The sequence below is a fragment of the Thermobia domestica genome, chromosome 15 (assembly GCF_964235325.1).
Source record: "Thermobia domestica chromosome 15, izTheDome1.hap1.1, whole genome shotgun sequence".
Lineage (NCBI taxonomy): Eukaryota > Metazoa > Arthropoda > Insecta > Zygentoma > Lepismatidae > Thermobia > Thermobia domestica.
In genome coordinates, this window is record NC_137468.1 from 11,366,345 (window position 1) to 11,389,703 (window position 23,359).

Consider the following 23,359-nt stretch of genomic DNA (forward strand, 5'->3'; position numbering starts at 1 on the left):
GTAGCCAGTCCAACAAAGTCTTTCGCAGACGTTCTCTACAGACTAACATTTCTCAAAGGTCAGTGATTAGAATTTTACACTGTGATTTAGGAATGAAGGTGTGCCAATTGCAGATTGTGCAGCATCTCACAAACGCGAACAAACAAGCACGTGTGAATGCTGCACAAATTATCTTGGAAATGGTGCGCATGGAGCCGGACATTCTGGTCATGTTTTCTGACGAACAACATTCCATATCAGCGGTAAGGCATGGTGTGTATGCCAGCAAATCTAGCAATTTGGACGACCTGAAGCACCGCATGACTCAGGTCATTGCTGCTATTCCTGTTCAAATGGCCATACGATTAACAATGGACAGACTCCATAAATACATTGAGCGGGATGGGTACCAAATTGAAAGCATGTAAACCAAACCCTTGCCTTGTAACTTCACGTGAGTAAACCCCCATGTAACGTTAACATCTTATTGTCTCACCCTGTATATACACATATCTAACCACAAAATACAACCTATAATCTACAATCTACGAGATTCAAAATTTTCCATAATTAAATGAAACACTATAGTTATTAATGGTTGCTATCGAGTATATTATTCAGAATCAAAAGATTGTGAAATGCGAGGTGAGTTTTTGCTCATTTAGTTTTAAAGACTCGTGAAATACTTTGCATACTCAAGGTGGTGGTGATATAACTGCAACATACGAGAGTTGGAAATTTAACAGGGCAACACTGCTTTAGAAACACTACGCAACGAAATCTAATAATGTCCCTCGTATTACGTTGTTAGTTATATACCTACCTTGCTAGAGAGCAAATTAACTCTCCTTTCCGATATCACTGGTAAGGACAGTAGGCCAGATGAACAGAGCTTTGTGTAGCAGGTGGTCTATGTTACACATACACACACACACATACATACCTACGCAGGCGGTGTACGACAAGGGGACAAGGCAACAGCACGAGAGAGTCATCAAGGTCTTCAAGAGAAGTACAAGGAATCTGCATTGCCTTACAGAACAGAAAGATGATGTGAATACTGTTACCATGTCACAGGACACTGATCGACGCCATACTATTCGTACGCTAACCCAAGAGACAGAATTAGCGCACACGACTGTTCTACGCTTGGACATGAGGAAAACTGCATTACGAGGGTTCCGCATGACTTGACAGAAATAGCTAGGATACGATGCTGTTCGTACCCACTTGGAATGCTATGACCAAAAGGAGAAGCTTTCTTACGCCGTATCATTACGCTGGATCAAACATGGGCTAAATTGTAAGTCAATCAAATGAATGGTGTCATTAAGGGTCAACACTGAAATCCAAAATTCCTCAGAACCCAAACAATGTGAATGTTACGGTGATTCTCGTGCATGATTGGGATAGTGTAATCCTAATGCATATCGTTTCCCCAAATTAAAAGATCAATGCGAAGTATTTTTGTTTCTTTCTGGAACACAACTTGCGACCAGTCTTGCGAAAATAAGGGGCGACACTTTTTGCGGAACGCACCCATCATTTTGCTGGAGAAAGCTCGGGTGCATACAGCATAAGGTGAGACTGATTTGTTTGATCGATGGGGGTGGGAAGTTCTGTATCATCCACCTTATTCCGCAGACTTGACTTAAGTCTTTGTGACTAACTTGATTCATAAGATGAAGGAACATCATGGCATTTGCTTCAGAACTTTTAAAGAGATTCTTCAGGTAGGCCGGTCCATTAGAACTATCAACACAACAGCATCTGCTACAGGTATTCAACGACTTCCATATCACTGGCAACGGGGGGACTACATTCAAATATTGTGAACTTTTGTACCATGTATATATTTTGTATTAGTTGTAAATAAATATTTGTAACTATTCAAATTCCAACCCTCGTAATTGGTCGAATGATGACGTCTTTATCATTGTATGTACTGTCATTTATCCTACAAAATTACGAAGTTCTATGTAGAACAGTTTAAGCTTCAGCAGAACTTATCCTCTTTTATACTGCCTATCAACTACAATTTTACTTCTACGTACTTTACATTACGAAATGAAATTAAATCTTTAATTTAACGGAACCATTTTAACCTAAGTTTCATGTTCTGTTCTTTGTTTCTGTTTTTTTTTTTTTCCTTTCTTCTTTTTTCTCCTTTTTAAATATTTCATTTGCTAGGAATGCTGGTAAGTACTTTTGTGTATGCACATGTGGAAGTTTCACATCTTGTTTAATCCCCTTGCTATTTTAAAAAAAATATATCTCAAATATACACTAAACACTGTGAAAGTTGAGATTATTTGTTAATACTGGAATAGTAAAACGTGCATGTTGTTTGAAGTCTGATGTAACTTATTTGGGTACAATACTAACAACTCAAAACAAACGACAAGCACATTTTACTATTGCAGTGTGAAAAATCATCTTAGTTTTCACTGTGTTTACTGTGGATTTGAAGTATTTCACAAGTGCCTGCTACGTGAAACTAGATTCATTCAGAAGTTCGCAGCAGTCCCAGCGAATGAAACACAGGAGGGGAATAAAATGATCCCAAAGAAAAACAGAACAAGAAATCTAAGTGAAAATAGTATCATTTTACTAGTACAACATGTCTAAAATAAAATAAATTCATTAATGTTCTTCAGTTTAACGAACATGATTAAAGGCTAATGGGGACAGATGATTAAAGGTTCAGGTTAAAGGAGACGGATAATTAACGCAAGGGAATCATTATTAAAGAATTAATGTAAAGAGAATGAGAGGTGGGAGTGAAACGGGGAACCTAGAGTAAACCCACGGACAAGATGTTGTCCATCACTTAAAATTACGTTAGGACACTCGTAAGTTGTGTGTTGTAGAAAATGTCAAAGAAACTGACTGTAGAAAAGACGAGAAATTTGATCGAAAACAGTGGCATGTTAAAATTGAAGTTTTCGGACGATGATCCCACTTTTCAACTTGCCAGTTGTCATAACAGTGAAACTGAGCTTCAGAAGTCACCCCGGTTTCTTATGTTCCGAAGAAAGGAAAACGTGTAGTGTTACTTTCGCCAATACACCATGACAAAATTGACAGTGAAACGTATGATAGTACAAACCCTGAAATTATAACATTGTACGATAGGATAAAAGGAGGAATGAATGCGGTAGATGCAATGTGCGTATTATATGACGCAGGTAGAAATGTACGCGGATCGCCACTTTGTTTATTCTATACACTGATGAACATTTCTGGAATAAACGCCAATATTGTGTCTGAATTACTAATCCAGTGAACTCTATATCAAGGCAGTTTCTCAAGAACTTAGAACGTAAGTTGCAAAAAAAAAAAAAAAAAAAAAAAAAAAGATAGGAGCTCAGCTGCGTTATCTGTCGCAAAGCATCATGATCCGCTTCAACACTGTCGGGTTTTGTACCAGAACAAAAGGAAGTACCCACTGCAAGGGAAAAGATGGCAATGCTGCAAGTGCAAAAACAGTGGAACATGGTTCTTTTGTAAGTTCTGCAAAAAGTGGCTGTGCCTCAAACACTGTGAAATATTATGCACAAAATGCATTGACAATAATTTTCGTGGGTGAAAATGGCTTGTTTTTGACTTGTAGTTCAAACAATACACAGCACACTTGTAAGCCTCAATATGTTTGTTAATATTAACACATATTATTCTTAATATTTCATGTGAGTAATGAGATGCTATTTCGCAGAAGTCGTAATTTTACTGCCTAATATCTGATTGTATCCCTTATTCATATGGTAAAACAAACATGATTACTAAAAAAAAAAATATATATATATATATATATATATATATATATATATATATATATATATATATATATATATATATATATATATATAAATAATGAGTTTCGTGTTTTCAACATTTCATGTCAATAAGCAATACACGTATCCCTTGAAACATAGATGTATCCTATTTTAAAAGTATTTTATGTATTTTTAACTTAATTAGATTTTGTGGTGTCTCACAGGCACAACCCGTCCACTAACGTAACAACAATTTCATCCGTGTACTGAAGGGTTAAGTAAAGTATTAAATATACACGTACTCTCTTTCCCTCCATAATAAAATTACGTTATACGAAAATTTTTTAAAACTGCATTGTTATAATTTTCAATAGTAATTTAACAAAACGAATGTAAAATCAATGGCTACTTTTCAAGTTAAATAGTAAAAATTAAAATACAAAGAAACCACCACTTAAAAGAAAATGAAACACATTTTCGTAATTCGAGTGGGGTTGATTTTGAGTTTAACGTCCCTTTCAGCAGCGAGGTTATATGAGACGGAACCTACTGTTTAACGTGGAATCCGAACCACATGAGCTCCAGCCAGGAATCCAACCCGGGTCTCCCACGCCAAAGGCGCGTACGCTAACCGCTTAGCCACGAATGAGTTTTTTTCGTAATTCGAGTTTTGACATTCATTTATTTGTGTAAAGTGACTCATGTCTTGCTCTGCGGAACTAAGACTGTTCCAATACCCGTTTCCTGTATATTTTTGTTAACCATTGAAGATATACTTTTCACTATCTTCAAGAAGGTACAGGATTCGTTCATCTTTGTATCAGCAAAAACCGCCTCCTACAACTAACAAACTTGGAGAAATATTACAGATTTTCATTTTTTTTTTATTTAACTTTATATAGTAACTCGTGGGTAATCACAAAGAAGAAAAATATCTAGGATGTTTTGAAATATGGTTATGGAGAAGGACCGAGAAAATAACAGGTGAAATATTCAAGAGGCTGGTGAAAGAGAAAATAATAATGGATGTAATGAAAATGAGGAACACAACGTGGTTGGGGCGCACACTGCGTTGGAATTTTACTCAAGAACAATAACAGAAAGGAAAAGAGGAAGAAAGATCAGAATGCTTGGTTTGTGAGAAACGGAAGAACATACAGGCATATGAAAAAACAGCAGGACAGAAAGAAATGGAGAGCATCCAGTTGAAACTTGTAGTAAGACAGATCTACTACGATGGTTTATTTCCAGTCTGTTATCATCCCACTATTAAATATACGAGGTGCATGTCAGAAGAAAGTACAGGGTGTTTACTAAAATTCCAAAATGAAATTTCGTGACTTTTTCGTGACCTTTTCTTCACCAAATCATAAAATTTTCTAACATTATCAAGAGCAAATTCGGGTGTGAATTAGGTCGAATTTTCATCCATGCTATAGAAACGTACTTTGCTTGCAATTTGGTAGCGTCTAAAGCCGACCATAAACATTTTTAGTGGTGGATTTTGACGTTTTATAGAAAGAAAGTTTCTAATCTGTACTTATATTTGTACAGTTAAAAAATCGTGACCCAAAAGCTAAATTTCGTGACTTTCATGACCGTTTTCTGATTTCGTGACTTTTTCGTGACCGATAGACACCCTGAAGTACCGATAATTTTTTTGCGCGGGGTTGGCAACATTGGTGAAGTTCAACATGCGCAGGACCATGTGTAGTATTCTGTGCTTGCATCAAAGATAGAACGTCGGAGTTGAGTTGCGTAGTACATGCGAGTAGCAGTAAAATTATATGAAATCCTTAAGTTTTACGTCCCACGTTTATGCCGGCTAGGCTAAAGGAGACGGTAATGATGCGGAATGAGTGAAATGGTGGAATGAAGAAAGTGGGAGAAAACGGGAGACTTCCGACAAAACCCATCAGACAGTGTTTGACCACCAGAAAGCTCACCCAGCGCGACCTGGGATCGAACCTAGGATCCCATGCACCAGAGATCGGAGCGCCAGGTAGAGGTAGCATCAGCAGTAAGGTTTAATGGCTGCCGTAATACAAAATCCTGCCAAATGTGAAGTGAGATCTGTCATGATTTTTGAACACCAAAGGACAATGCATCTGACATCCACTGCGAATGACCAACACTTATTAGTGAATGCAAGATCTGGTAATGGTGCGAAGAGTTTCAAGAAGGGCGTTCAAATGTTCATGACGATGAGCGTGGCGGAAGGCCTAGTGTTCAGATGGACGAACGAAGTGCGATTCAATCAACGGTTCACAATAACTGAGCTCGCCTAAGAGTTCTCAAAAGTGTCTGCGGAAACAATGCATCGAATTGTGACTGACAAGCTGCGTTATAACAAACTGTGTGGGAGATGGGTGCCAAAAATACTGACAGATGCTCACAAAGAGCAAAGAATGACAGCTGCGCGCAATTTTTTGGCCCGCAGAAGAAAGGATGGTGATGACCTCTTTTCTCACATAGTGAGGAGGAATGAAACCTGGATATCGTACGCCACTAGGGAGTCGAAGGAACAGATAATGAAACGGCGACCCTGTTGTAAAGCGAAGAAATTCAAACAAACACCATTAGTTCACAAAATCATGACAACCGTGTTTTGGGACCAAAAGGATAAAACCAGGACAAAAATTACATCAGATGTGTATTGCCAAATACTGAATAATCTGCAAGTGCCATACAAAACCTGCGGAGACAAATGCTACGCTCTCGACTTCTTCTCATCCCTGATACAGGGGCGGATCCAGGGGGGCGATTGCCCCCCCCCCAGAAGAGGAAACTTTCTTATTTTATGTATATAAATAAAACTCATCCTAAAGTTTGGAACCCATAAAAGTAGCAGTATGACAACCCACCGCCCCCCCAAGAAGTCGGTCCTGGATCCGCCCCCTGCCATGACAACGCCCGCGCGCACACAGCTGCTCCTACTATTAAGACAATTCAAAGATTTCGTTGGGAACTATTCAATCATTCTCTTTACAGTCTCGACCTTATCCCCAGCAATTTTTTCTTTCTCTTCACCTCAAAATGTAGCTTGCATCGAAGCATTTCAACGACACTTGAACTGCTCGTGATTTTCACTTCCAATAATGACTGGAAGTCGCAAAATTTAATTATCCTTGAACTCGTAGAAAAGTCAGTTGGGTTATTATATATTTAGGAGTCATGCACTTAAATGTTCATTTTAATATCTAAACGAATTTGTTCATATAACTGAAATTTGTAATTATTTCTGGGCAACCAGCACTTTGCTATATAAACGTGGAAAACGCCACATCAGAAAATTCAGGTACGTGTGGAGATAATAAGTACAAATATAGTTTTGTAACCATTACATAGCACAGGAGGTCGAACAACAGTGACTTCTTATTGTTCGTGGATAACATTATGACTAAATAATTGCATTAATAAGCTGTCGAAATACAATTTAATATTAGATAATCATTATACCGATTTAACTGCAATTATTATTACAAGATTTTAGACCAGAATAGATACACATTTATAGTTCTTCAATATTATGACGTTATGTTTTATATAGGATGTCATGGAATTTTATTGTATTTATTTAGAACAAAATTTTCAATTCAGAATATTTAATTCACATACGCATTCCTTAACATTATACTATGAATATGAGGATTCTCGTCTGAAACATTATTAACATAATTGCTTTATAAGCATACAAGCATCCATCATCTCTATTCAGTTAGTTAACGAATATTTGAAGGTTTTTCGAAGACATCCTGTCATTATCGAGCAATATACTAACTGGGCACCAAACATTTCATTATCATTATTTGCTTTATTTAAACTTTGCCCAAGGTAAAACCATATTATATATATTTCTTTCATTAACATCCCACTGCGCAGTGTACATACTTATTTTCATTAATATTCATAATAATTATCTTCATTAAACATAGCATTGATTATATTTCATATATTAACATCACAGTGTTTTCAATAATAACATTTGGTACCTTCAAAAGGAGTGGAATATAATAACAAGGCCAAATTACATATCTCGGGTAGAGAAGATATGTCAAAAAGTAGGTCCTTGCTATAGGTAACTGTTACAAAAGGAAGCCATGAAAATATGTTCTCATCTACTAAGTACTTAAACATACATATATATATATATATATATATATATATATATATATATATATATATACGTGCAGGTTTACTTTTGGCGTACCATCCGGAATAATTGTTCAAAAATTTGAATTCTTTCACTAATTCCTTTCATATTGTTTCCTAAATGATTTGCACATGGCATAGTTAAAATTCAAGGGAGCCATCATAGGCAATTGTTGTAAAATTAAATTTTTTGTACGGTTTGAGTATAAATGCGAAGGCCGCAGGTATGGATAAAAATTACAGTCCAAAAAACACAAAACAACCTATGCTAGGTGGTCAGTAAAAAGCACGAATGCAATCAAACCGAATCATGGCAGGGCGAAGCTGGGGTTCCCCAGTGTACGAATGGAGCAAGTGCGTCAGCGAAGGTGGTATACGCATAAGCGAGAGTAGTAAAAACGACTGGGTTCTGGCTATGATGCAGGTTTCAATAGCACATGTCATGGTTTCATACTAGTAGTGCTCCACTTGTAAACATAAAATACAACTCCTGTACAGTGTGCAGAAATACACCGCCGGTGGAAACTAGTTTCTAATACAGTCGTCTTTCATGTGCATTCAGTTATTTTATCCATAGTAAAGCACCTGTAAGGATTTTACACTAGTAATCCTACACTTGTAAACATAAAATACAGGTATACTACTTCGTATTTAATTCTATCGCTCGCAGAAATTTGTTCTTCATAAATATGTCTTTTCATGCAAAGTACTAACTTTTACCTGTAAATCTTGCAGAATGTGCTGCGCCAAAAGGAAACCAGCACATACATATATTTGTACAGCACAGGAATTTAGGTGCTGGTGTAGTTTTCGCGCACCACATTTTGGAAGATTTACAGGTGAAATTGAATACTTTGTTTGAAAAGATATTTTCATAAGGAACATATTTCTGCAAGCGACAAAATTTTATACAAAGTAATACAACTGTATTTCAGGTTTACAACTGTAGGGTTACTAGTGTAAAATCATTACAAGTGCTTTACGTACATAAAATAAGTGAGTACATATAAAAGATGACCCTATTTGATATTATTTTTCGCGGGGGTGTATTTATGCACAGTATACAGAAGCTGCATATTATGTTTACAAGTGGAACGTTACTAGTGTAAAGCCATGACAAGTGTTCACTTCTTTTTCACTGCCCTCGCCTACGCGTACACCCGCCATCGCTGACGCGCCTGTTTCCTTTGGACACCCCCCCACGCTGCCACGTGGGCCCACCAGTTTAGCCCTACTCCGACTCGGTTAGATGGCATTTGTGCTTTTTAGTGGCCACCTAGCACAGGTTGGTTTGTGCTTTTGCACTGTATTTCTTATGCCGTACATCTTGAAACCGTATTTATACACGAATCGAAAAAGGATTGTAATTTTTCAACAATTATCTCCGGTGGATCCCTTGAATTTTATCTATGCCAAGTGACATATTTTCATGTCGCCCAGCGCAAATCTTTTAGGAGACAATAGGAAGTAAATTAGTGAAAGAATTACAATTTTTCAACAATTACTTCTAGTAATGCGCCAAAACTACACCTGCACGGGAATTTACATGTGAAGTTTTAATTATGTCATGTTTGGTGACTTACGATAAAAAGAAGGGTCTAAGCCTCTAGAAAGAACTTTCTAATTCGACATATTGATTATTTGCTTTATTTGCATCAAAATTAAATATCAAACTTTAAGAATATATCTAGTATTAATAATAATTACGTTATGATATAAAAGTTCTGATTTTAACTTCACTCCGGCTTGTGTATAGCCCGCTCCCCTCAGTTCTTTGTCACCAGAACTGAAAGTCACTACTACTACTACTAACGGTACTACTACTACTACTACTGTTACTACTACTACTACTACAAATGTACTACTACTACTACTACTACTACTGTTACTACTACTACTACTACAAACGTACTACTACTACTGCTAATAGTTATATCAAGAACAGAACCCAGCCAACCCTTGCGGGGGTTCCAGACGGTTCCTACTGCTAGTCCTACTACTACTATTGCTACTAACTACCACTACTACAGCTGCTGCTACTACTACTACTACCGCTACTACTACTACTTAAACAAAAGTTTCCTTACCACCAGATTTACATCTTAAATCTTTATAACATACGATTCCGATTCATTATGAACTAATATGAATCGTTAGAATCACTATGATTCGTTAAAAATCACTGGGGGAGCGGGCTATACTCAATTCTTAACTTCCAATATTTCAACTATATTTTCCGAGCATTCATTTTTCATATATTAATCCTATTTTAAATTTTGAATCATTTCATTTTTCCTTCTTTTCTTTTAAAATTGACATTCTCTTCTTCGTCTTCTTCGAACAATTTAATAATTTCGTTAATTAAAAGTTTAAATAAGTAATATAATACATAGCAGTTGGGCACAGATAAATAATACAACAGCCAATTAAATTAATAATAAACTACTAACTTTATAAATTGAATAAACACTAATCGTTATGAATCACTGTTTAAGAACATATGAATCTATTAACTATCTCAAAATAATCAATAAACTAAATTAAAGTTGATAAATGTTAGTAAAACTGTTAGATCTAAAGCGGGGCATAACACAGTGAAGTGTTCAGGACACCAGTTCTGGACAGGGTGCACTCTCAGACGGAAGATTTTTACCGAGAGGGAATACAGAAGTTTGTGTCACACTACTAGAAATATCTAGAGGTTCATGCTGACTACGTCGAAAAATAGCCAAGGTAGGTATTTGTATATCAACCATATTTTTTTTTTTTTTTTTTTTTTGACATGCGCTTCGTATAATGTGAGTACTGTTACATTTCCCTTATAATCAAGTGATAATCTTAATCAGTGATCGCCAAACCGTCGATCGCGAGCTACTAGTAACTGATGTGAACATTTTCGGTAGATCGTGTTAACTCTCTGGTTTCTATTTACTACAAATGTAAGTTTATAGACAATAAACAAATGTAAGTTCTTTTTTTTTAAAGTTGTAGTTTTTTATTTTTATTTTTTATTTTTTTATTTATTTTATTTATTTATTTATTTTTTTATGTATTTATTTATTTATTTATTATTTTTTTTTGATTGGTAGGATTTAAAAACAGTTTGGTAGTTCAGAAGCTTCTTAAGTTTGGCGACCACTGATCTTGATCATACTCACCTATATGATCAAAAATATAATTAACACAATTACTAATAAACCGTTACTCTTCAGTATACAAAATTGAGAGAAGTAACTAACCTTCAGAAAAACTTAATTCGGATTCTTCCTTGTTTCCTGTTTTAGCTTTATTAAATCGTGGTTTCAGATAACTCCATTCATCATCGGAATCTGAGCTAGACTGATAAGTGCAATCCGTGGTTTCGTCCCCGTTTTCGGTCGAATTAACAGAGATCTCGTCTTCTATGGACTGAAACACCTCATGCACGTCACGTGCAAAAGTCCTATTCGCCTGAAAAATAAAATGAAATAAATACTACTGTAAAACTTTCTGGCAGGTAGAGCTGGTAATAAAACAAGGTCTTGAATCGACTCCCACTACCGGCTTTATTTATAAAAAATCACTTTATAACAGTATTTACACAAAATACTACAAAGCTGTTTTCCCTCTAAATTAGTCCTTGACCGTGAGGCCAAGGACAGGATCTCTACAGAGTCCTGTAGCAGGCTAAGCTGAGTGCCGTAGGAATCCTCAATGCTTCGTGGGGAGCAGTGAGGGGGGGAGGGGGGTTAGTAGACACAGAGCCTCGAAGCAGGCTAAGCCACGAAGGAATAGCCAAGAGTCACATGCCAAAATAGAGGCTTTGGGGTTTGGCGGTCCGCTGGTTACTGCCGAATTTATAGGCTTCCAGGATGGTGATTGCCCTGCTGCTCCGATGCCATCATGTGCTTCGTAGGAGGAGCCAGAGGTCCGTAGTCTGCTGCTTGTAGTGAATTCACGTGGTGCGAAGAGATTATTGGGATTGGGATTAGGGGACTACAAGTTGCTGATATGGAGTTTAACACCCCTTATTTGGGTGGTTCCTTGGAGTTTAGCGACTCTATCAGCACCGTGGCTGTATGAGACGTAGATCTACAATTTTATATGGAATCTAACCCACCATACAAGGTTTAATTTTTTCAAGCCTCTCCCATCTGGAATCAAACCCAGGACTGCTAGCCACAGGACCAGCAGGGAGGGCTTTCAACACTCCTTTACAACGATTATGCTATACGAGACGTGCTCCTACCGCTTACCATGGAATGCAAATTACATGAACTGCAACTGACAACCAAGCACGAGTCTTCAGCGCAGAAGGCGTCTAAATGTAATTCGAGGTAATGCTGTGTATGTATTTTTAAATAAACATGTTCTGTTAAATAGCTACGACATTTAGAGAAGTTTCCGTTTAAAAGCACCTTGTGAAAAACCACAAACTTGGCTCCTGACATATTCGTAGAAGGTGATGCTAGTGATACCTACGAGCCTCGTTACGTAGCGCTCATGGAACACATTTTATAAAGGTGTTCAAAAATACATGACACATATTTACCTTAATAGCATACGTTGCTATCTTGAACGAAGAAACAAGCTATTTGGACAGGTAGCTTGTCGCGTAGATGCTAAATGTTTGTCTCATAGTCCATGCTCACTGTAGATCTTGCTATAACTGTCTCGATAGATAAGCCTCAGATTCACAGACCTAGCAGGCTAAGATAGTGTTAAATTAAAATATTACCTATTCCCTCACATATTTAATAACCAGCCCATACACTAAGATTTTATTTCTGTCACCCGAAACTACTTACGAACAGATGTTCTGTTTCCTTCTTCGAAAGTAATTATTTTCAACACATGTGCAGTATTTTCTAATTCATTTGTAAGAAATCCATTTTACCATTCATGAACAGACTATTCACCTGACAACTTCAGGGGCATAATCATTGCGAAATTAAAATCCTGCTAATTTTACAATAATTATGTTGTATCTTCAAATAGATAAAAGATAAATCGAAATGTGGAACAAGAGCGCACTAGACAATATTATTTTTCATGAGGTATTGTTATCAAGAGTAACATACTAGCTTTCAGTCTGCAGCCATTTATAAACGAGAAAATAAATGCCGATTTTTTAAATGGTTGGAAATCGAAAACAGATAAGTGAGTCGTGATAATGGTATCTCATGTAAAATAATATTGTCTAGCGAGCTCTTGTTGCACTTTTCAATTATCTTTTATCTATTTGAAAATATCACATAATTACTGTAAAATTAGCTGTATTTTAATTTCGCCGTGATGGGGCCTCTTAATGTATGCCGTAAACAACATAGCACCTTCCGCACTACTTAACATCCTTCTCGAGTTATCTGACAAAATCTGTATTTTTTGCCTTCTTCCTCTTTTTGGATCAAAAGATCTAATATATTTCAGGCAAAAATTTTCTTGTAGGCCTTATATCTCGAGAACTACATATAGTGTAGCCAAGCAAAACTAACAATTTACTCAGTATGATGTGCTTATTCCGCAAAAAGTACGAAAACTCGGTTTACGGACCGTTCAAAAATTTTGTGGCTCCTGATCCATAAAATTCAATATATTTCATACAATCAAGTATTTTCCTGTACGCCTTATATCTGGAGAACTGCATATAGTGTAGTCAAACACAGTGTCTACTGACATTCTAAAATGAAATTTCCTGACATTATCGTGACATTTTCTTTACTAAACCATAAAATTTTGTAACATTCTCAAGACCAAATGTAGGTGCGAATTAGGCCGAATTTTCATACTTGCGATAGAAGCATGCTTTGCTTGCGATTTGGAAGCGTCTGAAACCGACCATAGACAATTTTGATGGTGAATTTTGACGTTTTATAGAACAAAATTTTCCAGTCTGTACTTATATTTGTACAAATAAAAAAAATCGTGACCCAAAAGCTAAATTTAATGATTTTTTCATGACTTTATTGACCGTTTTCTGATTTCGTGACATTCCTGACCGACAGACACCCTGTCAAACCAAAACTAACAATTTACTCAGTATGATGTGCTTGTTCCGTAAAATATACGAAAATTTTATTTAGGTGCCGTTCAAAAATTTTGTGTTCCTCTGATCCACAAAATTCAATATATTTCATACAATCAAACATTTTCTTGTACGTCCCCATATTATGAGAACTACATATAGTGTAGCCAAACCAAAACTAACAATTTACTCAGTTTGATGTGCTTATTCTGTAAAAAATACGAAAACTCGACTTACGGGCCGTTTAAAAATTTTGTGGTCCTTGATCCCAAAAAATCAATATATTTCATTCAATCAAAAATTTTCTTTTACGCCTCATATCTCGAGAACTACACATAGTGTAGCCAAACCCAAACTATCACTTAACTCAGTATAATGTGCTTATTCCGTAAAAAATACGAAAGCTCGATTTAGTTGCCGTTCCAAACTTTTGTAGCCCCTGATCCAAAAACTAATTATTGGCCAAGATCGCAATCTGTTGATCCATTTTTTTGAATCATTCTTAAAATTCTTGTCCTACCCTTTGACATCATCTTTAGTTTCTTGAAACTAATACGTCATTTTTCTCCCCAAGAGGTAGAAGATCTATACCAAGTAAAGCATACTGAGTTGCCCTAGCAGTATCGGTACCGATACGCGAATTATCCCGTTGAAGTACAGGGTGGGCATAAAATCTCTCCCTAATAACAAATATTAATAACACGAAAACTAAGAATGATAGAAGATGCGGTTTGCGGCAAATAATAGGAAAACTCAAAAAGTTTTTCTTTTCTTTTTTTTTTTTTTTAATCTGATTTAGGGAAGTTCCACATGTGCTCCATTAGTTGGCCTCAAGATATCCATGCATTAATCGATTTCCATCCATGCATTACTCAACCCTTTCAGAGTCACTGGGTCTATTGCGACTATTATCCTGTTTTTGAGTGTTACAATATCACGGACAGGTGTTGCGTAAACCCTCTCTTTCACATAACCCCACATGAAGAAGTCAAGGGGAGGTTATGTCTGGGGATCGTGAGGGCCATGGTATTGCGCCATCTCTCCCTAACATCGGTCAGGAAAAGTTTCATCGAGAAATGAACGAATATCAGTATTCCAGGGTGGAGGATGTCAGTCCATACTATTCTTTATCCTCTTGACATCTGGTACCTGCTGTCCATACTTTCTGCTGTGCTGACGCCATTTTTAAACAAATGACTGCCGCGCTGCGGTCACCTGCAGTAAATGGCAGCACAGACTGTGGCAAATTCTAGAAGTATCATACAAGCGATGTTTTTAAACTGCATCTTCTACCATTCTTTGTTTTCTAGTTATTAATGTTTATTATCAGGAAAAGACTTTATGTCCACCCTGTATAAGGTTTCACAAAGTGTCCACATGGTCGAAGAACATAATACGATGTCACGGATGTGGGATGCACTCGCCTGAATGAAGATTAAAAGGGAGCGGGATTGTAACTTAATGCTCCCCTATTAGAATGGATTTAGTGAACTTTGTTAGATATGGGTGCTGTACGGTGAGTGCAAACATTAAGCTGGATATTTAAGTCTAGCTACATACACATATCCGTCATTGTTCCCTCTCATTGTTAAATGCTACCGCCCTCATTCGCTTCGACACTCCTGTCTTTTCCAACACTATCATCAATAAGAAGGTATCGTTCCAAATGTACGCAGAACATAGACTTTTCTCCAACAGCTGATCGTTGTGCACTCATATGGAAGTGTGATCTTCCATACATACTTAACATGGAATCACAGTCGGAAGATTCTGGGACAGATTAGCAAACACATTATGGTTAGCTTCGACGTGGTTTCATTGTTTACCAGAATTTCGATCAAGGACACAATACTGCTCCTTGTGAATTACTTGATATTGGATCTCTTTCCGCATGTTCTCACTTTAACTTTCTTTCTATACCGGGGTCAGTACCGGTACTTTGAACAAACAGACGGCGTCGCCATGGGTTTTCCACTCTCACCAGCAATAGATAATTTTAAAATAAAGCACTTTGAACATGCAGCCCTGAACAAAGCACCACTTGTACCCACATATTTCTATAGATATGTTGATGATACCTTCACTATCTGAACACATGGACGCAACGCCTTACAGGAATTCCTGCAGTTTCTCAACAACCAGCATCCGAATAGTAAATTTATGATGGAAGTTGAACAAAAAGGTCGTCTTCCATTTCTTGACATCATGGTGTACAGAAAACCGGGTGGCAGCCTAGGCCATAGTGTATATACGAAACCAACACATACAGATTTATATCTGAACGCCAACAGTTTCCATCATAAAGCTCAACGGCTTGGATCTCTCAACGCCTTAGCACATAGAGCATTCTCCATTTCCGACAAGGATTGATCACCTTTGTACCACCACGCGATAGAATGGATATTCAATGAGAGATATAAATATAGCCCTGAAAAGAGCCAGAACAAAGGAAATTAACAACAAGGAAAAAGTACAGAAAAATATACAAATGAAGAACAGAATAACATAATCTGTCTCCCGTACACTGGCAACACTTCTGGAAAGCTTAGCAGACTATTCGCCTGGTACAACATCAGAACATTACATAAACCTCCAGTAAAAATAAAAGTTACTGCGACCAGCCAAAGACGATCTGAGCCTTCAAACACCTGGGATTTATCGTACCCCATGTGAATGTGGCACGGTGTACATTTGACAAACAGGACGAGCAATTGAAGTCAGATGGAAAGAACACAACAGATACATCAAATTAAACCACTCAGAAAATTTCAGGCTGGCCGCGCATAACATCAATCAGGAACGTAAAATTTTATCCACAGATACTAAAATAATAGCAAAATGCTCAAGAGTTTGGGATAGAAGGATGAAAGAAGCTGTTGCAATCACCCAAGAAAAAACGAACATTGACGGAACGACAGGATTTCGGCTGAGTAAAACATGGATACCAATCATATCCCGTCATTTCAACCACCAATCAGAAGAGTCCAATCACACATACATGAAGTATATATTCCATAACACTCTATTGCTCCATCATATTTGCTTGAAGATGAGAACTATGTCAGCTCTCGAAACGTTGAAAGATACAACAGTATTTACCTGCCTGCTAATCCGAGAGGACCAGTTTGCACCAGTTAACAAATTAGGAAAAACTACATTACCTCTATTACACAACTAACCTTACAGGATTTAGTTTAAACACTATGGGAAAAAAAAGTTTTAAAATATGGCAAACATGATAAATGGATTTAAATTAATAAATTAATAAAATGTGTATGGTCAAAAACATAATGCTCATGGAAACTGGTCTGATAATTTCAATTAATTACTTCTAATTGCCTGAAATACCTTGTACACAATGTTTCAATATAGCCAGAAGAGCCAACTACAGTATTTACGACTTGCCTATGATCCTATATTAACAGCATGACTTCACTACATGTTATTATTATTCTTGTTTTGAGTAGATTTAGACACAGAGACATCACCAAAGAAGATAACCATTCCTAAAAATTTATTTTCTTCAACAATACTTGCTCTACAAATTATTCAAGTGGATATCACATGTTGTTTCATTTATTTTTTATGTAAGTAGGTACGATCCACTATGACGATGTATAATACGCACATTACACAGCACACAGTGCAAATGACGATAATAATTGACCAAGTGAAGAAATTAGACCAAGAGATAGAACACATTTTATTTACCCCTGTTCACCATAAACTTAGTTATGTACTTAAGATTACCCATAACCTAATCTTCAGAAAGGCTTTTCTTAAAGTTGGTGAGTGGTGGGGATCAGAGTAATGACGTCATCAACATGGCTGCCGCACATTTTTTAAATGACGATAACTTTCCACTCAATGAAGGTAGAAACTTTGTTCATGTATCAAATTGAAGGTAATAAACATGTCTAAAATTTGATACCATTGCCGTTTATTTTCATTCAAGATCACCACCACTCACCAACCTTGAGAGAAACCTTTCTCAAGACTATAGACTATGTGAAATCTTAAAAACTTAATAAAGTTTTATGGTAAACTTGTGATAAATAAAACTGGTTTACGCGTTTTGTTTTGCATAATATTAGAGGTCAAGAATACAACACTATGTGATACATAGAATCAAATTACTCATTTAATTTTTAAGATATAGTAATAAAATGGATATCGTTGGAAAGCTCAAATTATGCTCTATCACTATTAACAAAAAATTGGCTAGTTACCAATGAATCCTCCCTTGATAAAATTTAAAGATTTTGACGTTTCGGAACTCTCAGCTGGTTCCTTCCTCAGTAACAAGGTAAAAAGGATTAAAACGGAAAGGAGATAAAAGGAGTAAAACCAGGAATACATACCACTGTATAAAAGTAACGTACAAAAAAGATCCTGAGATGAACAGAGTTGAATAAAAAGGAACGCGGTGTCTATGTTAGGCCACTATTGCCAGATCCAACGTATGCATCAAAGGTAAGTACCCAAGTTCGATCAATGTTGCCAGTATCAAGGTTCAATGCAGGTTTGTATTTATGAATAAAGAACGATTCTTAAATTTCCCGTTGTTTTTTTTTGATTTTGCTGAACCTATTACCATAACCTGTTTTATATTATGTGAATGTTGTTTTAGATGAAGCGCTAAACCCGACATGCCTTCTTCTTGTGACTTTTTTAATTGTCTAACATGTTCCTTCACACGCGTGTTCATATTACGTTTAGTTTGGCCACTGTATGAGGAATCACATTCGCAATGGACGCGGTAAATACCTGCTTTATTTAATGGATCGACAAAATAGCTTTTAAATCCAGTGAGATGTTTTTGTAAACTTTTGGGGAATACTTGAAGCAGATATGTTATGCTTTGCAAGAATACGTTGAATTTTCGTTGAAAGGTGTGGAAAATAAGGAATTCCAATCCAAGTTTTTGCTTCTTTGGAAGTTACCGTTTTGGGGACTTGCAGCGATCAACGTGTTTGATTAAACCATTTTTCTAAAATACACAGCTTATAACCGTTTTCTTGTCCTATTTTATATAAAAACTGTGTTTCTTCATTGAGATCTTTTTGACGGTCACAAATTAATAATGGTCTACGAAAGAAGTTGCGCCCATGTAATTATAATTATGCTCTATCACGTTTGTTTCACATCGTTTATTCATATCTATAATGGTTTCATAGTTATTTATCCATAAATGTTTACAATAACACGAATAAAACTAAAGTTTGAGGAAATCATGCGTCATATTTAAAGATGGCGGCAATGGTATCAAATTTTAGACACGTTTATTACCTTCAATTTGATACATGAACGAAGTTTCCACTTCATTGAGTGGGAAGTTATCCTCATTTAAAAAATGTGCTATGAATTCCAGCGGCAGCCATGTTGATGACGTCATTACTCTGATTCCCACCACTCACCAATGTTAAGAAAAGCCTTTCTGAAGTCTGTAGGTTATGGGTAATCTTAAGCACATAACAAAGCTTATGGTAAACTTGGGGTAAATAAAAGTGTATCATCTCTTGGTCTAAATAACATATGTGCCGTTTCATTTACTGCTCCATTTTGACGTGCTTTTAATCTGGGACCTCCTAACCCTTAAAGATTAGTTATGAATTCTCCCACTAGAAGGTATTCGAAATGGTCAACATACGTATCTAGATCCAAATTGACGTGCTGTCTGCTCCGTCACTGCCTCATTTCAGCGGATATATGAATGCGTGTTATGCATTTAAGAAGCGCCATGGAGGCACTAATGCATTGGAAGTCACCATTCTGTAAGTTAGGGTGGACCTAATGATGCTTCTGGCTAGGTGCTTTTTGGTTTTTCTGCTGTGAGAACTTTCTCCTTTAAATCGCATACACCATCGAAAGTGATGACCACGCAAGCAGCGCTTCCGCAGAACGATCATCCGGTCTCTTCCAGAGCCATTCTATATATTAACGTTCGAAATCACCTAGTGACATTAGGCGTTCGTGGCAAAGTCCTGACACTCCATACAAGTATTAGTAATGACCACAAAAACCGGTTTTTCAGTTTTTAGAAAAATCGAAATCAGTTTCTGAAAACTAGCTCGAATTTCTATCAAAATTCGGTTTTGACTTTCTATAAACTGGTTTCGGTGAAAAACCGAACCTGTTTTGTCCATTTCTATTGCATATAAAGACTGTGATTTATTCATAAGAGACTCGTATATGCAACTAATTCATGTTGTCCGACGACCTTCAAACTACTAGCAGTCCGTCCTCTACTGTGGCTGCTGTTCTGGAACCTTCAAACGAAGACTCTCTACAAGCACTATTCAGTGGTGCCAACTTCCTATAAATCAGACGATGTCTACTGTATGTTATCAAATTCGTTTTCGCAAGTTAGGTTATATTAGGAATTATATTTCAGGCACCTTTGATCTACCTAAGCCTGTCACGTGTGAGGAGTGACATACTTCGGCAATCACACTACCTGGCTACTTGGGGAAGAAAGACAGGACGCAGCTTGGGACCAACATGTTAAGTCGACACTTGCCTGGTGTGAATAGTGAAAACTCAAGAGAAATCTCACTCAGAGTGGCTGGTCTGGAAAACTTTCTACACATTTTCCGATCGAGTGTCTTCACCGGGAATGAAACCTGGCCCCGTTGCAAAGGTCCAAACGTTAATGACTACATTGGGCCGCTGTGTTTTTATTAGTATATGTACCATCAACAACATATACAAAACTGAAGTTTGGACCACATCATTACGAGTTTTTATTTGGAAGTATATTATTCGGAATAAATACGAGGGTCAATGCGAAAGTAATGTTTCTATTTATTTGTAGTATATGTACAACATTGGAGACGGATGTGGAGGGTGTGTGTGGTGATAAGTGTTCTTGCAGGAAACATTGTTAGGAAGTAGGTTGCGTGAGTTTACAGAAAAGCGAACGAATGTGAAAGGTGGGCAGAGGTCTTGACGTCCAAAAACAGCATCAACTGATATTAACATTGCCCGTGTTGAGAATTTCATCATGGAAGATAGGCGTGTCACCATGCAGGAGATTTGTGATACAGCGGGACTAACAATGGGAACAGGAGAACAAATAATTACAAACGAACTGAGTGTAACGAAAGTTTCTTCTCGGTGGGTTCCACGAATGCTTAATGACGGATCAGAAAAAGGCAAGGATTCGATCAATTCAAGTGTTGCAAATTTGACACGTTTCAGAAAAGAGTGACATAATTTCTTGGAAAGTGTGACAACAGATGAACCAAAGTCCATTATTCAATCCAGAAACAAAAAGGTGGTTGATGCAGTGGAAAAAGACCCCTTCCCTAAATTTCGTCAAATGGCACCCAATGAGAAGATGTGCTATACCCTATCTTCTAGGGTTCCTAAGGAGTGATACTGCCCCACCTTGTTGATTGACTGGTTTGATTTTAGCGTCCCTTTCAGCAGTGAGGCTATGTGAGACGTGGACCTACTGATTAACGTGGAATCCGAATCACATGAGCTCCCGCCGGGAATCGAACCCGGATCTCCCACGCCAAAGACGCGTACGCTAACCGCTTGACCACGAGGGAGCTTTTCTCCCACCTTTTTTGAAAGGTCATACGATTAGGGACGAGTATTTTCGTACACTTTTGGATACAGAATTTTTGCCAAAACTGACTGAGAAACGACCACAAATGGTAGATGACAATTTCATCCTCCACATGGATGCCCGTGTTAATGTTGTAACCTCATTCTTGACTGATAACGACATTGAACTTCCGGCACACCAACCCTATTCACCAGATTTAGCCTAGAGTGACTTCTGGTTGTTCCCAAACGTCAAATATTCACTTCATAGGTGCCATTTTAGCAGATCATCCCTAGGATATGCTATTTTCCAGTATCTGAAACATACGCCCAAAAATTACTACGCCACTGCTACAAAAAAGTAGCGATGGCAACTGTGTATCAACAAAGAGGAAGAGTTGTTGAAAACTAGAGACAGATTAGTTATTTCCACGTTTTGGAAATGAGACCGAAACGGAACATATAGGGAATGGACAAAAATATGGAAACACCTGAAAAATTGCACATTACCTTTATTAATAGCGAGTAGGGCCACCTTTGACACGCAGAACGGCCTGCAGTCGACGGGAATGGATAAATATAAGTCACGTATGGTTGTCAAAGGGATGTTGTACAGTCCGCACAAAAAAAAAAAAAAAAAAAAAAACTCCAACATGACCATGTAAGTTGATTATGAAACGACGAAGTCTTTTGCTCGAAAATAAGTGTGCAGTTGAGGACGTCGAGGTCTTTCCCGGCGTGATTCGTGTCGCTTAGCGTTATGTTGATTCCCTGCGCTGTTAGGCGTAGTTTCACAATAAATTTACATGCTCATGTTGCAGGTTTTTTGCTGCGGATCGTACCATCCTCCCACCAAAGCAGCTGCAAGTTATTGTACGGACGACGATGGTCGGTAGCGGGCTCAAATCTTGGTCTCTAAAACTAACCACAAGGGTTCAATGATATTGAGGTCTAGAGATTATGGAGGCCATTGCAGATGTGACACTTCATTTTCGTGCTCATCAAACCAGGCCTGGACGATGTGAGCTGTATGAACAGGGGCTCTTGTTATCTTGAAAAGCGACATTACCATCTGGGAACAAAGTTTGCACCACGGGATGCAGCTGGTCACTCAAATCCGTAAGATACGTAGTCCTTGCAGTAACATGTCCATGCAGGGTGATGATGGGTCCGGCAGAATACCAGGATATGGCTGCTCAAATCATCACTGAACCACTGCCATGCTTCACTCTTGGTAACAAGACAGTTTGTATCGTACGCTAGTGCTAACGTTCTCCACATTAAATTCGGCCAGCAATTGGAAACAATGTAAAGGAAGACTCATCCGACCACATGACAAGTCTTCCACTGCTCCACTGTCACGTTTTATGGGCGCTGCAACACTGTCTCTGTAATGCAGCATGGTCAACAATCACAAGTGGTTTGGGAATTGCAGATCTGCCATAAATACCCTGCTTATGGGCTCCTCTTCTGACTAGTGCTGCCGAAATCGGTTTTCGAAAAAAAAAAACGAAAACCGGTTTTTGAAAAAAGTGAAATTTCATAAAACCGAAATCTCGGTTTTGAAAACCGCAAATGTCATAAAAATTCGACAGCAAGTAACGACGAGAAAACAGCAAAGAATCTTTCCCCACTTTGGCTCACAGTTGCCAAATGGAGGGAAATTTCCCTCGGCGTACGGAAAAAATGCTCAAAATTTGCACAGGGGAAAGAAGGTATTTTTTTCTTAAAATGTCTTAAAGTGTAGGGAAATTCTTGTTGAGTACACTTTTACAATTGACAGAAAAAAAAGTTGCAATTTCTCACAAAAAGGCACGGTTATCGTTATTGGGAAGTAAAAAGATGCAGAATAAAACATGATCGGTGGTTCCTTCATGTATAAACTATTGCAGGT

General features: G+C 37.4%; 1 protein-coding gene across 1 annotated transcript in view; it reads right to left on the reverse strand.

Annotated features, from left to right (window-relative positions):
• LOC145672071 (uncharacterized) overlaps positions 1-23,359 on the reverse strand; it is a 110,001-nt gene that overhangs the window by 1,905 nt on the left and 84,737 nt on the right. The window contains exon 4 of the mRNA XM_081741313.1: positions 11,147-11,357. Within this exon, the coding sequence (XP_081597439.1) occupies positions 11,147-11,357 (211 nt within the window). The remainder of the gene's footprint in view (positions 1-11,146; positions 11,358-23,359) is intronic.